The 15,944-nt window shown below is 48.7% G+C and overlaps 1 protein-coding gene across 1 annotated transcript; it reads right to left on the reverse strand.

Moving 5' to 3' along the window:
• Positions 1 to 5,600: 5,600 nt before the first annotated feature.
• Positions 5,601 to 15,944, reverse strand: LAMP5 (lysosomal associated membrane protein family member 5). Its single transcript, XM_074864918.1, has 6 exons — positions 15,845 to 15,944; positions 15,437 to 15,609; positions 15,062 to 15,193; positions 14,877 to 14,982; positions 13,217 to 13,405; positions 5,601 to 6,846 (listed from the first exon to the last, which is right to left on the reverse strand). Exons 1-6 carry the CDS (start codon positions 15,882 to 15,884, stop codon positions 6,668 to 6,670), a joined length of 819 nt encoding a protein of 272 aa, XP_074721019.1. The 5' UTR covers positions 15,885 to 15,944; the 3' UTR covers positions 5,601 to 6,667.

A 15,944-nucleotide genomic window follows, 5' to 3' on the forward strand; every position in this document is an offset into this window, starting at 1 on the left:
TCTTCAGTGTGTTTTTTTCTGGATGCCTTGTTTCTGTTTTCTAAATTTGACTCAATCACACAGTACTGGACCAGGCAAATACCAAGAAAAAAAAGAGGGTACTTGTATATATGTGAAAGATATGTGCGCGCACACACACACACACAAACACACACACATAAATGTGTGTGTATATATATATATTTATAGAGCTGCCCCTGGTGATTTTGAAGGGTCAGGGGCCGTGTCTGCGCTGAGAGGCAGCTGCTCAGCCCCAGTCCCTTGGTGCTCATCACAGCTGCGGCCCGACGCCTGGGTGGAGAGATGCTGGGAAACCCCAGCCCCCACGAAGCTCACCGGGGTTGGCGTTAGAAAAGCCACCGGACCCCAAATAAAACCAGTGCCTACCCACCAGCCACAGGAAGCTGACAGTCAGGAGTCACTGGCTGTACAGGCACACGAAAATAGGCTATTTTGCACTTTTTGATCGTTTGTATTAGTTTAAGATATTAAAGAGTGAAATGCTGCTGTCCAGCTATAATTTTCCAAATTAAGAAAGTAGGAATAAGACCTCAAATAAAGAACATCTCTGTGTCAGTAAATTTTTCTCCTGGTTGATGGCACAATCACTGCATAAACACCTATGATGATCTACGGGACATGAGTGAGAGTAAGATTGAGATTCTGACTGTGCTGCTACCCAAAATTAAGAAAAACAGCAAGAGTTAACAGTTGTCCCAAGCACATCAGACGTAACAAACAAGGACCAGCAGGTTGGAAGAGGCAAAATGGTCCCTACATGAATGGAAAAAAAAAAAAAATTGCCATTAAAAAAAATAAATTGCCACAAGGAGGAAAGTGCAAAGGCTTGGGGGGGTTTGCAGTGCTATGGGGTGTGGCAAAATCAGGCAGCCTATGAGCTAAATACATCACCAAAAAAACCCCAGTGAGGGGAAGAATAATGGAGGGAAATAATTCAAATCAGCAAAAAATCATCAGCCTCTGCAAAAACCTTGATGTGGGAGAGTTATTTTGTTTCTCCCCAAGACCTTCCCACTCCTGAAGAGGCCAGTCCCACCCGTTCGTCATGCACCAGCCTCCCTCCTTCTCCTTGCACAAAAAGAAACTTCCCCGTGGCAGAAATCACCGGGGTGGTTTGCCAGGCTGAAGCAAATGATGTAGTTCAAGAAATACTGGAGAAGTATCAACCCAAGATACCGTGATTTAGCCATTCCAAGAGCCCTCCCCAAACACACACCTGCACATGTGCACACACATATACACACACACACGCGAGAAAAATACAGAATTTCTCCTCTAAACTTTCATGACAACATGAGTCGGCAATGCTGGCACTTGAAACACCCAGAAAAAGAAACACGTTGTGGTCAGTCATGTAGTACAGAAAATTTTGAGAAGTGATTAGCGCACCCATAGAGCTCTGTGTATGAAGTACTCCAGAAAGACCACACCTGTTGAAACATTTCCACCTTCCTTTCCCTGCCCCTAAATAATCTTTTTGGGTTTTTTTTTGCCTTACACGTCCTTAATTTTTGGCTCATAGCCATGCAGCTCTCATGCCTACTCAAACCATTCCTCCCAGGCTCCCCTGTAGCATCAGCCTGCTAACAAATCTACCATATTATTTGCTCTCTTACACATCCTATAAATGAGGCTTTTGGTTGATGACATCAGTAAATATCTCAAAATGCATTAGCCATCAGTCAAAAAAAACCCCAAAACTTTGGCTGTTTCACCCACAGCACTTCAAATAAAGCCAGAGCCAAGAAAAAAAGCAGGGAATAACCATGGCCTGTCACCTTGGGCTACACAGTTGACTGAGCCGTGTTCATCACCCTCTCTGCAAATTTGTTCCTTGGGTAACCTCTGTAGGATCCAACTCTCATCTCCTGCAACCCGATGGTGCTCGAGCCCTTACTGGTCCCTGCGGTGTCCACGCTGCAGAAGCCATTTCCTCCATCACTATCACCCTGTGGGCTGTGCAGTCTTGCCCTTGTTGGGCATCTCAGCAAAAAGATACACTCTTTAGTTTTACTTTTTTAGATACCAGCTGTTGGGCGCATCCATTCACCCAGAAGACATCTTCATCTGCTGCACCGGCTGAGGCTGAGCTCCGCATGCAGCCAGTTATCCCCACCTGTCACTAAGGAACGATGGCTTTTTTGGAGGTTACCAGTTCTAAAAGTATTCACAAATACTCATAATTTTAGTAGCAGAGGCCAGAGCATTTACTGGCTATGTAACTCCTCTGCAATACATCAATAATTTATAATTAAAGTTCTAGTCATAAGTACTTTGTAAGTCATTAACAGCTGCTTTAGTACTTAATTATTACAGGTCCTTATAGAGCTCAGTAGGATGATAAGTTTCTTATATTTATCCACCTTCTACTAGTGTGTTCATAAACATCTATAAAGCAAAGTGTTCAAGTTTGCAGCTAGCTCATAATAAGCCATTGATGAATGAAAGCTAAACATAAAATGAAATCACAATAAAAGTGCTGCCATCCTCAAGATGCTGCTGTAGGTGGACAGGCAGGAGGGAAGTTGGACAGCTTTTTTAACCTCTCTCAAATAATTTTTCAAAAATAGGCTTGGAAAGCTTAAATTGATGGAAAACGCAGATCAAATTCAGTAAATAATTGTTCGCAAAAGGATGGAAAGAATTAAAACATTCAAAGGGTTTTCTTTCAACATCTTAAATAACTTTTTCTTTAAACAAGGTCCATCAGTCTAGGGCACAACGCCAGCTGTCACTGAGCTGAAATTATTGTTTCTATTTCCTTTCTTCCCAAAAAAAGAGATGAAAAACATTTCAGCCCAACAAGAAATTATTTCCTATCTTAATTCAGAAAAACCCAGAAATTCATTGCTGTTTTCATGCAACTCTGCCCTGATGGCTTACAGACACTTTCAACCTGAAGGTGACGCTGAGCGCTACCTAAGGGAAACCTCTACCCTCTGACGTGAAAAGCAGCAAAAATTCTTGAGGTACGTATAGGCATAGGGTCACAAGCGCTGCTTTGGGGGCATCTTCTCATCAGATGGCCGATGCCAGCGCTTCAATGCATTGGCCAACGCTCAAGCAGTGGTATCAGTTGAGGACATTTTCCTATGGGTGGTGAAGACAATGTTTTCCTCGGGTGGCTCTGCTATGACTGCCCTTACAGGTCACCTCAGGTTGAATTAAAATTAGCTTGCAAAGTCAATCCGAATTTTTTCCTGTATCTCAGATATGTGTAGGTGTTTGAGAGTATCTCCCTGTTATACCAGGTGGGTTTTGCTTACTTTCTGCAAATGGGGAAGCCACAACATGACCTACAAAGGGCTAAAACCCACCAGCAGCTTTATTTAACAAGACACAACTAACTCCAGCTGCTCCAAAGCCCGGCCTGGAGATACATTCAGGCAGCGGCTCCCTCCACCAGCCCCTGCCTCTCCTAAGAGTGACACTAAGGCAGCTAAGCCAAGCCCCAGGTTTTGTTGCCTTCAAACAGCTCCACATAAACCCTGAACGTGGCTTCCAACTAAGAAAGTTTAAATGTAGCCTGTCAAATGTTGCAAGGGTGCAGAGCCGTGGGTTTCCCACCTCCTCCTCTGGTTTTGAGAAGTATCTGCCAATCCCTCGCCAGCTATGGACGATCCTTCCTGCCTCCAAACCCACTCTGCAAAATATGACTTCTGCAGGAGATAAAAAACTGTAGTGCAAATGGGATTGCCACCGATGTCTTGTGCGAGGAGCCGTCACACAAGGCAAAAGCAGGAGCCAAGAGGAAGGAGCATAAAGACTCTGCTTGGTTGTGTATTTTGGAATAACTTGCAGCTACCTTGCCTCTGCCACCGCCCACACACTGGCCTCAGACAAGGCTGGATGCACCCAGGGGTCATGGAAAGCAGCTGAGATGCAAAGCCACTACTGGTATGGTCGTCCCTTCATCAGGCTAAAAACGGGGGAGGGGGGTGGCATCAGAAATCAAAAACACTTCTAAAAATGCTGCGATGTGCATTTCCTTATCTCTGTAAAGCTTCTACTAAAGGCAAGCGAAGAGGAAGAATCTCTTTTTCATGTCACTCATTTAAAGTTTTAATATCCAAGTGGATACGCAGCTAAAGTTTTGCAAGGAGAAAAAAAAAAAAAAAAAAAAGAGGGATAGGTGCTGATGAGTGTGGAAAAGGAGGAAAAAAGCCCCAATGGGCTCTCCCAGAGAAACAGGCAGCACAGGGGAAAAACAGGATCCGCTTCCTTGATTCCAGCCAGAAAGTCCTTCTCTTCACCCGTTTTTCACAATGTCCCAACTCTTTTGTATCTCTAATTACACTCAACTGAACCAGCAGAAATTGCTCCTACTGTCACCAAAGACTTGCAGCTCACTGGGAGGAAACTGGCTCGGTGGGGACCGGCCTCTTATTGACTGGGATCTCTCCAGTTTGGTGCAATTTTCATCCCGATCCTGCCACCGTGTCCTGCCCCACCGCTGCTCACCGACACAACCGTGCCATCCCAAGGGCCCGTCCCTGCCGCCGCCTTGCCAGAACGTGCTCTTCAGAAGACAAATGACAGCGCAGGGGCTCCTCTGGCATCTGCAGTTCAGCTGTTTGCTTCCTTTTTTTATCTTTTTTTTTTTTTTTTGGATGTCAGATACAGGAGCAGATGTTCCAGGCTGATGGGAGCTGGCCGGGAGAGCCTTTCTGGCTGGAGGGCAGACAAGAGCAAGGCAGAACAAAGCTGGTAACTACGGCCCTTCTCTATTAAGGATGAACCTTTAATCCTTTGATTCACCCTCCTGCTACCTATGGCTTTTTCTGGCTGCCTCTGAAAGAACCTTTTTTTAAAAAAAAAAAAAAAAGTAATAATCAGCTCATTGTAGGCAGTGGCACTTGGTCAGCCTAAAGTCCGCCCAGAACACTCTCACTGGAGTTTTAAAAGAAAAGGACAAAGCCCCAAGCATCATTAGCGCCATAATTTTGCCTCTTACACCCAAAGAGAAAACAAAAAGCTGAGCGTAACATAGAAATGAGACCAGGAATAAAGCAGGACTAAAGGAAGGCTCTCGCTGCATCCCCCTTCATCAAAAAAAACCCCATAAAATTTGGAGGAGGCTGCAGCATTAAAACAGAATTAAGTTTCTCCTCTTGCACTTCTCAACACTGAAATTATTGTCTTTGCCTATCACCCTGTTTTAAGCTGAAAGAGGACAGTCTGGATGTGTCCCTGTTTGGATCAACTCAGTTCAAGAGCAAGAAGGTATCTTCCAAACCCTAAACTAACACAAGTTCTGGACTAACTCTTGCTGCGGTGACACCGGAGCCCAGGGAAGTCAGAGGTTTCAGTGGAAACTCGACAGGACCAGAGTGAAACGTGCCCTTGCCCACAAAAGATGTCAGAAACAGCCAAGAGATGAGAGGACTATTAGAAATAACCAGCAAATCACAGAATACTGAGCCCCCACCAGGTCTTCAGCAAACCATTTGCACCAAAAATACTGCTAGAATAAATGTTACATTTAACATCCATTCAGATGATGTATTTTTGCACCGATTCCATTAGATACCATGTAGTAAAAAGCAGTACATCATTCCAAAATAAGGCGGCAAATCAAGTATTATATATGTACATGTTTTAATTAATTTTAAAAATCGTCTACATTTAGGGATAGATTTCAAGAGTTCCCTTGTATTTTTTTCTGTTACATTAGATTATACCTGAATAATCTGCATAGTAACTTTAACATTTCTGTTTTCTTTTTATTTTGTTTCATTGTGAAAGTATCGGTTGCAGGTAGCAATGTAACATCTCAACGACAATCACAATACGTGCAGGATGTCCAGCCAGAAGCATTTCTCAGTTGACTTGCAGTAGCATGGCACTTTATAATTTGTGTATCAATACTCTTTTTTTTTTTAATTATTTTTTTAAAGTTTAGTTCAGATGTGGCTCAAGAAGCAAAAACAAGCTTTCTTCACAGTCTCAAATGTGGGGTCAGCTCCTCAGCTGGCTGCGATCTGCTCCACTGGAGTTACTCCAGTTTATACCAGGTCCTGGCCTTTTTTTTTTTCCCCCCAGCTTAAGGTCCTGGCCTTTTCTTTTTTTTTTTTTTTTTTACCCAAACACACCTGTATTGCCTTCATGCTTTCCTTAACATGACTGCAAACTTCAGGAATGTGGTTTGAGTCCCTTCATTAGAGGACCTTAATGAAGTCTGTCTAACGGCTCTGTCCCCCTGCCCTGCTCCCTGCGTGGACATGAACAGAGAGGGACGAACGCTGCCAAGAGCAGCACATTGGGGAGGGAAGAGTCTCTTGAGATGGGGAAAAAAAAGAGGGAAAAAAAAGAAAAAAGAAAAAAGCTAATTTTGCCCCCAGTGTTAAACTTTTTGACATGTGAAGCATTTCTGTTTCCAGATGATTGGCCCAGCTGCTTAAGAAGGTATTCATACCACCTACTGCCAGAGACTCCTAAAATCAGATGCTCTGAGCCTTCTCAGAGACAGCTATGTTGTCTCTGTACTGACTATATTAATGCCTAACCTTGTGTGTCTCCATGAAATATCCCCAATTAGGTGTTGTGAATACCATCTCTCGCCCCCCTATAACCTTTCCTCACCCTCAGAAAAAAGTGCTTTTGCTTTTTCTACCTGATAAATAATTGAGCTGCTCAATGCCGTTCCCTATCCCATGTGTTTGTACTGAGATCTGTCTCGAGGAATTTGCACTTGGTTGGCTGTCAGCTTGTGGTGGATATGGTAAACGCAGAGGGTTATCACGATAACCAACCCCAGTATCAGGCCCAAAATCAGAGGCAAGGTTTCTTCTAACTGCTCCCTTTGGTCCACTGGGCACTTGTGTTCTGCAGGGAAAGGGAAAAAAAAAAAGGGAAAGAGATAAATGAATGAGGCACTGCAAATCTGAGTTCCTGCTGCAGCAGCAAACCGACCGCCCCGGAGCCACGGCTCCGCGCCAGGGGTCCCTGTGCAGCAAAAATACCTGCAGCATCACGGAGAGACAGCGACCGTCATCACAGTCCTGGGGAGAAAATCAACTGCTTTGGAGGAAAGTGAAATCACAGTCACAGCGCGGGGTGTGGAGGGAGAGGGAACATCTATCAATCTGCCGACGCGGTGGGGGAAAAACACTTTCATGCCCACAAGCTCCTCTTCAGGCCTCTCTGCCACACCAGCGCAGCAACGGCCTTACTGGGAACGGGACGGCGAACGTGCAAGTTTCCTGAGCCCCACTGAAGTTCTCCTTTGTTTATTTAGTTACAGAGTCTATAAATATTGTATCACGAGACCTCAACATCACTAAGTCTTTAATCCTGCATCAGCCTTCCCCTGCTCATCATTTAAAGATTTGCCCCTTCTCTCTGCAAGTTGACAGAGATCTAACAGCGCCTCTCCCCGCTCTGTGAGCTCCCCGTGGGGAGTGGTCACGTGTGTTCATGGTCAAACAGCATCCCGGCACCCGCATTTTTTGTCAAATATGGCAAAGGATAAGAAGCAGCAACATGAGCCTCCCAGTGGTTTTCTCTCTGGCTTACAAGTCTAATAAACCACTAGAAAATAATAACCACAGCTACAACGGGGAAACACTTTTCTATTTAGCTTGCAAAGGCCACCAAGGTTAGGAAACATGTTATGTTGGTAATCCCAGTTCAGCTCCCTTACACTTCCAGAGTCTACTGCAGGCCTGAATGACAGGATCATGATTTATTTTTTTCCCCACAGGACCGTTGCTTATCCACGCTGATGGACAGGCAGAGTCAATGCTACTGAGATGGGGCTGCCAGACCAAAAAGGAGAAAAATGCCAAATCTGAGGAGAAAAAAAAAAAAAAGGTTATGACATACAGAAGGTACAGAAGGAAGGGTGCTCTGGCCCTTGGATCATCATCTTCACAGTACTAGAATTGTGCTGAAAAGAATGAAAACAGCAATTACTTAAAAAAGAAGTGGAAAAAAAAAAAAAAAAGGCTGCATGTTAGATGAGCAGGTACAAAGGGCACCACTAATTCCTCCCATCGCTAAAGACTGTCCAGATGGGTTCCCCAGGCAGCTGATGGCAAGACGCAGAGATCTGCAATAACCATGAACGGCAAATGCTCTGCAAATCTAACGGCATGTGGCAAAGAGCAGGAAAAACCCAGAGACCCCCAGGCCCAGGCAGGAGGTGACAGCAGGGACAAATCTCCAGCGGTGGTGGCGGCACCTCTGGGAGCTCTGTCGCCTCCCGGTGTGGAACCGCCCGATGCCATCAGGAAACATTTCGAGCTGTAAATGAAGTGAAACAAAAAAGCAAAAGTGAAATGTAGCCTAACAAAAAAAAATGTCCCTTTCGGTTCCAGTTGCTCACTGTTTCACCAGAGGAGTGATTAATCACCAGGACCGTGTTACAGGCGATTCAGCAATTGCTGCAATGCAGGGGTTTTGTTTGTTTGTATTACGGAGAAAGGGAAAAAAACCCCTGATTATCATTTAGCTCCCTAAATTGGGTTCCCAGTGCTTTATGAAATTCTTCCCAGTTCAGGATGCCAAGGCCCGAGCAGATTCGCAGCGCCAAGGCAAGGCCACAGCAGCAGGCTGGCATCCCCGGACCTGGCTGCGGGAAAAGCCCCGCGCGGGGCAGCGCCGTGGGGCCAGGGGTGCTCCGAGCCCCCGAGCCCGCTGCCCACGTGCCGGCACAGAGCAGCACCCCTCCTGCGGGAAGGATCCGGGCTAGAGCAGCTCCCGTGCACTTGCCACGCACCTGCAACAGCCCAACGGGCCGGGGCGTGCTGATGAGACGTGGTTGAGTCCAGCAATCTCCTCCTGCGGGCACTAATTTTTGGTTTGGAAGTGATTTAGCTTAACCCGCACAGAAAATTGAACCAAGCCTGCTGTAAACCCAACCGAGGACACTCAGCTGGGCTCAAACACTTGTCTTAAACAAGAGCGATGCTGCGTTTGCAGCAGAATGGGGTGAATGCAGGGGTCTGAAGCCACTGGAGGCGGCAAAGCTAAAAGCACCAGTGCTGCGACGCAGAGGACTGACCCAACAATAACGCACCTGCTTGCAGTATCTGAATCCCCAGCATTTGCCAAAGCAAACCGGCTGCAGAGCACAGAATGTGCCAGAGGACATGGCCAAAACTCCGGTGCCCATGAAAGCCACCACTGTATTTAAGTGTCTGAGTCACAACTCAAAAAGGTGTCAATTCTTGCAAGCAGCCGAGGAAGATAGTTCTTTATCCTGACACTTTTTAAAGAGGATTAAAAAGGAAAAAAAAAAAAAAAAAAAAGAACAGGGGGGGAATAAAAAAATCAAAGCAAAGCTCGCAGTCTCCAGCAGCACATCCACAAACCATGCTGCTCTCCCCAGCTGCACCTCCCCAGGCAGAAAGCGAAGGCAGCCTTGCAGAGCAGCCACCTCCTGCCTTACCAACACCTTCTCCTCGCCAGACACATCCATTTTCTCCTTTTGGAGCAGATCGCCAAAGTCTGGACTCTTCGGAGAGCAAAGGGGGAATGGGGCTGTGGGGGACCCGGCATGGCAGCACAGGCAAGTGCTAAGCACAAACATCTGCAGCAGAGCTAAGGCTCTCCAGATGCTGACTGCTAGGAGGATGAATTTTGTATTTTAACGTTAAGAGAATGTTAAAACACATCATTTTACAACAATTAAAAATATCTGCACATTTATAACAGTGTACTCGAACATTTATACAGCGTTCTTCACCCCAAGAGTTCAAAGCATCGCATAGGCACTGAGGTGCACAACACCGTGGGGAGGTGGGTAACAGGTACCATTCCTGGTCTGTCAGCAAAGGAAAATGCAAAGGGGGGAGCGGGAGGGGAGAAGGGTTGGCATAAAGTCCACGGCAGGCACAAATTCAGACACTCAACCCCATCAAGCACAGTGCGGGCAGGTGGGCTGGGTGATGCACGACAAATGAAACACCATTGCGACGGGAACTGCTCTGTATCTTAAATCACTGCCTTCTGCAGGAAAACAGCCCTTTCCATCAAATTTCCCTGAGTATTTTGCTTCAGGCCCACAGGGATCTCAGCACTTCCCAAATCGCTGGGTTTTACCCTCAGTCCAGGAAAGCAAAAATGTCCCTGGCAAATTTTAACTACGTGAAAAGTTCAGGTGATGCCGGGAGTTTTGCTGCATCCTGAACCCAGCGGGGTCACCCCTTTGCCAGAGAGATGCCACCCCGCAGCCCCGGTCCCTGCCCCGTCGAACAAAGGCTGCAGGCGGATACAAAGGAGGCATTTAGGTACGTTCCTCATTGTTCTTTTGTGCTGCGCTTCCTCCAACACCGCGCAGCACCCAGGCTCACGTACCACCACGGTTTCTATGGTGAGTGCTCGTCCAATTTCAGTACTAGGCTACGAAACCACCCAACAGGCCCATTTTCGTGTTTCAGCATCCTTCTGCGGAACAAATAGCAGCACGGCAAAAACAATCAGCCGTTTCCCGCAGTCACGACCACGAGCCTGAGGACCGGTGCAGGGGCTGCTCGAAGGGATGTAAAAACAGCCCAGTTGCATCTGGCACGATAGGATGGGTTTTTGAGATTTAGGGATGGGCGTTTGTAAGCGATTAGCTTAAAGAAAAGGAAAAAAAAAAAAAGACTGGGTGCTTTTTTAAATGTGGCCGCAATACCTTACAGAGAGGAGCTACTGGGCACCAAGGACCCTTGAGAAAATATGGCCCTTGTTTGGGGGAAGACGAGACCTCCCAGGATCCTGGTCCCTAATTCCCAGCCTTTGTATCCCTTTGTATTAGTATTCTGCATTATTTTGATTAAAATCAAAAGAGCTGACAATTTCTGTGGGGTTCTTTCGCCAATTTAAATGTTCTCCATGCACCCTCCTGATCCAGCTCTCTTTTTAGTTATCTTTTAAGCTGAAAAACATACATGTTTTCCCTATTAAAAAAATAAAATTTCCCAAGCTCTGAATGAAAAAAAATGTTCTGCTGCTTCTGCACTGAAAAATATAAAAATATAAATATATGTATATATGTATTTGTGAGGGTCGGAAGCAGCGTCTTAAAAAAAAAAAAGAAGAAAGATATTCTAGCACATGAATTTAAGCATTCAAAAAAATAAAAGCAATCCAAACACTCCCTACAAGCTTTTTAATCTATCCCAGAAAGGACAGTGTCAGGACTAATGACAAAACCTTTCCCCCCATTTCTTTGTGGTAAAAGGGTCCTGACCCTCCTGTGTCTCAGCAATTCTCCTGCTCTAGTAGGTCTCTTTCTCTATTCTAAAATATTTTAAAATGTTCTGTAGCTTGTTCATAATTAATAGGAATTTTACCTAATGGGAAATTAATGAACCAAAAAGGAGAAGGCTAATTACTGTAATTTAAGATTGGCAGTGGTGCTCAGACCCCACAAAGGATGGTGTTTTGCCATGCATGTGCCGGGGACACGCCGGTCCGCAGGGCTGGTGGGGACGTGCCGCTGGGAGAAGTGACAGAGCCCCATGTGAAGCTTCATTGATAAATGACCTCTCCGGCATTTCTGACCAGCCTCTCCAGGTCCTCTTTGCTATTTAACTTCCAGTGGAAGTCAACAAAAAGAAGTGTCATTCAATAACAAGAGTAACAACAAAAAAAATTGAAAGGTTGACAAAGAAAGAAACCGTGCCTTCTTCAGAAGGACGAATTCCCCACATGTTTAAAGATTGCTTAACCAACTGGGGTCTCCTCATGTCCTGGAGAAAAAGAAAACCAAATTACAACAACAAAGAAAAAAAAAAAAAAAAGAAACAGCTTTACTACCTGATATGAAAGAGCGTATCATGAAAAGGGCAGGTAGTTCCCTTTGGCAATGAACCCCAAGTTTGGTTGTTTTAACTGTGAGCTCTCACACTTGACAAGTCTGGTATCACAGAGACAGGGCAGCTAAAACCAAGTCCAGACTTGCATACTTTAAACACAGTCTTTTCAGTCTCCAAGGTCTGCCAGCCAAACCCTGAGTGCAGGGAGCCTGGGTCCACAGGAGAAGGGAGAAGATGAAGATGTGCCAACAAAAAATAATAGGAAACTATTAAATTCTACCTTTTTCTCCCTGTAACTATACAAAATGTGGTACTACTCGGATCGGAAAAAAAATAAATTTATTCGTGCCCACGGATAAAATGTACTACACTGGCCTTGCCATGAGTAATTCAGCCACGCAGAGCTCTGCCAGAGCCAGTGTACATAATAGCATGTATTTACTACATCAGTTAGAGGAATGTGAGTCATGAGCGTAAGTGCTTGGCTCTGAAGTCAGTGCTGGTTTTTTACTGTGTTCTAAAATGTTTCCCACACGCAAAATAATAAAGCCCCACGTTTTTAATGCTAGGCTTGAAAATAACACTACCATTTTCTAGCTCGTTAGTAAAAGAGATTTGGCTATTACAAATTTTATTTGCATCTGGTTACAATGATGGAGTTAACTAACTTGCTAAGACGGCACTATCAAGAAGGGGACTAGTCTCGAAGCCCTAATTCAGGTGAGCACATTTACACACCCTCATTCAACCCAATGGAAAAGGCAGGGGGGACGTTGGGGAGGAGGAGCACCACGGGTTCCTCAGGATAAAGGAAAGCAAAATCTGCAGGAATTCTGCCCCATGGCAGCATCGCTGCTGACTCCAGTACAACCCTTTGATACGAACAGCACGCGTTAACTCACATTTTCTTTTATCCACAATTAACGATCAAGAAACCTAAGAGGAGGAAGAGCGTCCCGTGTGTTCGGCGCAGGAGGTGGCCTCGCTGAAGTCCCCGTTACGCCTCCTTCACCCTTGCAACAAATTAATCAAACTGAACCCAGCAAGGTGCATCGCAAGTACTGCCTTGCCACCGCAGCCCCAAGTTCTCCTCGGCGTGCAGCGGCCCTAAAGAGCCCCCAGAGCTGTATCAAAGCACCTCCCGTGCTGCAGAGGAGACACGTTAAGCCTCGCAGGGCTCCTCAGGGACCAGGCAGTTCCTTACAGAAGCCAGTGCACATGCAACGATAGCCCATGTTTTGAGCAAAGAGCAGCTGGGCTGAATTTGTAAAGGCTTTTGGGGGACCACAGAGGCGAGGGAATGGGTTGGAGGGACTGCAGGGAGCACTCACAACCCGCTGGAGGGAGGGGAAGGTGCTCTGAGAAAGCTGGCACCCAAATCCCTGCAGTACACTGCGACAGCGGCAGCCCCTGGGGGACGCAGGACGTGCCTTGGCCCTGCACCTTACCTTCACTGAAGACAAAATCCGCGGCGATGTCGAAGGGCTGGACGCGCACTTCCGACAGCAAGAGCTGCACGGGCTTCTGCTGGTCGCTGGAGATGAGGGAGATGGTTTGCTGAGCCTGGCACTCGTAGGACTTCCCAGCCGGGGTGACCAGGGCAGAGAGCCGGTGCGAGCTGGCCGTGTGCTTCCCAGCTGGCCAAAGGGCAGAAACAGCAGCCGTCAGGTCCCATCTCGGGCAGACCGACGTGACTTTACTACCAAAGCTAACAATCAAAGGCCAGGGTACGCAGCGGCGGCGGGCAACGCGGCGGCCGCACGCTCTGCCGCTCTCAAAGCGGTATTTTCTCCCGGGGTGGGACCACGCTTCCAGCTTGACACCCCCCATATAGCCAGGGCAGTTCTCACACGGGGGTGGCTGCTCATGAGCTGGAACAAACGGCTGCAGTGCCCGGTCCCGCCGGCATGAAGGGGAGAGCTGGCTCTGCCGCTGCCAGCTACGCCCGTGTCACCGGACTTAAAGTCCGTGAAGTCAGAGGAATGGTTTCTATCGATGTACACACAGGTTTCAGCCTTGGACTGTGCTCATACTCCCTACGTTTGGGAAAGAGCCATTCCTGTGGCTGCACTGCGGCTCTGAATTCAGGTGGGAAGGAGCAACACAGTTTGGGGACCTCACTACAAAGCAAAACGGGCCGTAACACCCTTCCTGAAAACACAACTGGACCGTTTCACCCAAGTATAGCTTACAAGAAAATATTTCCCCATCACATCAATCTTGTTTTACAAACGAAGGCCGAATGCGTGTCAGCGAGGTGGAATGAGGGGTGTCGTCCACCTCCCGCCCTTCTGCAGCCCTTTGTTCCCCTCCAGCACCACAGAAACGCAATCGCTGTTCTGTATTTGCGGAGGGGGACGAGGCACGGCCACCACCGCGTTTTGGGGACACAGAGAGTAGAAACACCAGTGGGAAAAACAGCTCCACGTCCAGTGTGTCTCAAACTCGCAACATTCACCCGACTTTGAAAATTTTGAGGGAGCACGACTTGCAAATGACAGTATTTCAGTTTTCAAATACAAGACAGCTCATTTCTGAGCAGAAACGAAATCAAACCAAAACGAAAGCTAAAAGAAAGGAAACCCAGTGAGAAAAGAGGCGGCTGTTGGGTGGAGGTGTGGAGGGGCACGGAGATTGATGTCGAGCTCATCGTTATCTTGGGAAACCGCTGCTGTCCCACCTATTCGACCATCATCAGAACCGAGGAGATAATTAACCTTAAAAAACATCTCCCGCAGGAAAGGAGACCAATTTTTCCGGAGGAGGCGGCCGCCTGCCCCACTGCCCACCCCCTCGGGCCCCTGGGTGCCGCGGGGAGGGCCTGGCGCAGCCGTCGGGCTCCCCCCCCCCCCGCTCCCGCGGCAACCGCGCCGGTGAAAAACAAGACTAAAAAGGGGAAAATAAAATAAATGGAATACGCGGCTTAAAACCGGCACCTGATCCCTGCTTTGTCGGGTGGGTTCGGGGATTTTTTCTCCCCCGTTAAAGTGCATTTAGGCGAGTAGCCCGCGGGGTGTCCGTCCGTGTTCTCCCCCCTCCGCCGGCTCCGCGCTCGCCAGACCCCCGGGATCTACTCCAAACCCCGTGTCCCCCCCCGGGGGCGCTTACGGCTGACGGCGTCCTTGAAGTAGGTGCGCTCGGCGGTGTCGTAGGTGAACTGGATGCGGCTGAGCCTCCAGAAAGCCTCCTGCCCCCGGGACGTGTTGTGCCCCTCCTGCCGAGACAGGGCCGGTCAGGAGCCGCCAATACCGCCGTCCCCCGTCCCCCGCCCCCCCCCCCACCGTGCCCTGCACCTTCAGGAAGAAGAGTTTGAGGGTGTACGCCTGCTCCAGCCAGGAGATCTCCAGCTCCGACTCGTTAGCGCTGCACTTGCCCTTCATCTCGGCGCCCCGCGCCAGCGGGATGTCGGCTTGTTCCGTGATCCGCTGGAAACGGGCAGCGGGGCTCAGGGGGGCGGCCCCGGGGCCCCCCTGGACTCCCCCTCCGAGAGGGGATAAAGGACTTTCCAAAACTACTCCCCCCCCACCCCGCTCTGGTCCTTCCGCGGCTGCAGCGCTGCAAACCCGAGCCCCGGCCGCCCCCCAGAGCCCTGGGCCACCCCCCCCCCCCCCCTCCATCCCCCCGGGCCCTGGACCCCGCTCCCATCCACGCCCTGGCCCCCAACTCACATCCACGTGGTTGCTGGCCCGTATGTCGTAGGGGACGATGAACTTGGCGGCGAATTCCGCCATGAGACACGTCGTGCGGTTCTCCCGCACCACGAAAATGTCCTTTTCGGGGTTAGGGGAGAGCCCGGAGAGATTTTCAACTTCTTGCTCGGCAGCCAGGCGAGCCGCGGCGTCTGCGGGCAGAGAGGCGCTGAGCGGCGGCAGCGCCCGGTCCCCCCCCCGCCTCCCCTCCCCGAGCCCCTGTCGCGACGGCAGGTCCCTGTCGCGATAGAGCGGGCAATGGAGAGGGGCAGCCGGTGGCGGTGAAGCAGCAGCGGTGCTCTAGAAGCGCCGGGGCTGTGTGAGGGCCAGCGGCTGCCCTATCGCGACAGGGCTCCGTGTCGCGACTCGCCCGTCCGGGGTACTCACGCAAGAGGAAGAGCAGCCCCGGGAGGCGCCCCCCGGCCATCCTCCCTGCTCGGCCCCGGCGTGTCCCTGCTGCTGCTCCGAAAGGGTCCGGGGAGAACAA

This window comes from Strix uralensis, chromosome 3, assembly GCF_047716275.1.
Source record: "Strix uralensis isolate ZFMK-TIS-50842 chromosome 3, bStrUra1, whole genome shotgun sequence".
NCBI lineage: Eukaryota > Metazoa > Chordata > Aves > Strigiformes > Strigidae > Strix > Strix uralensis.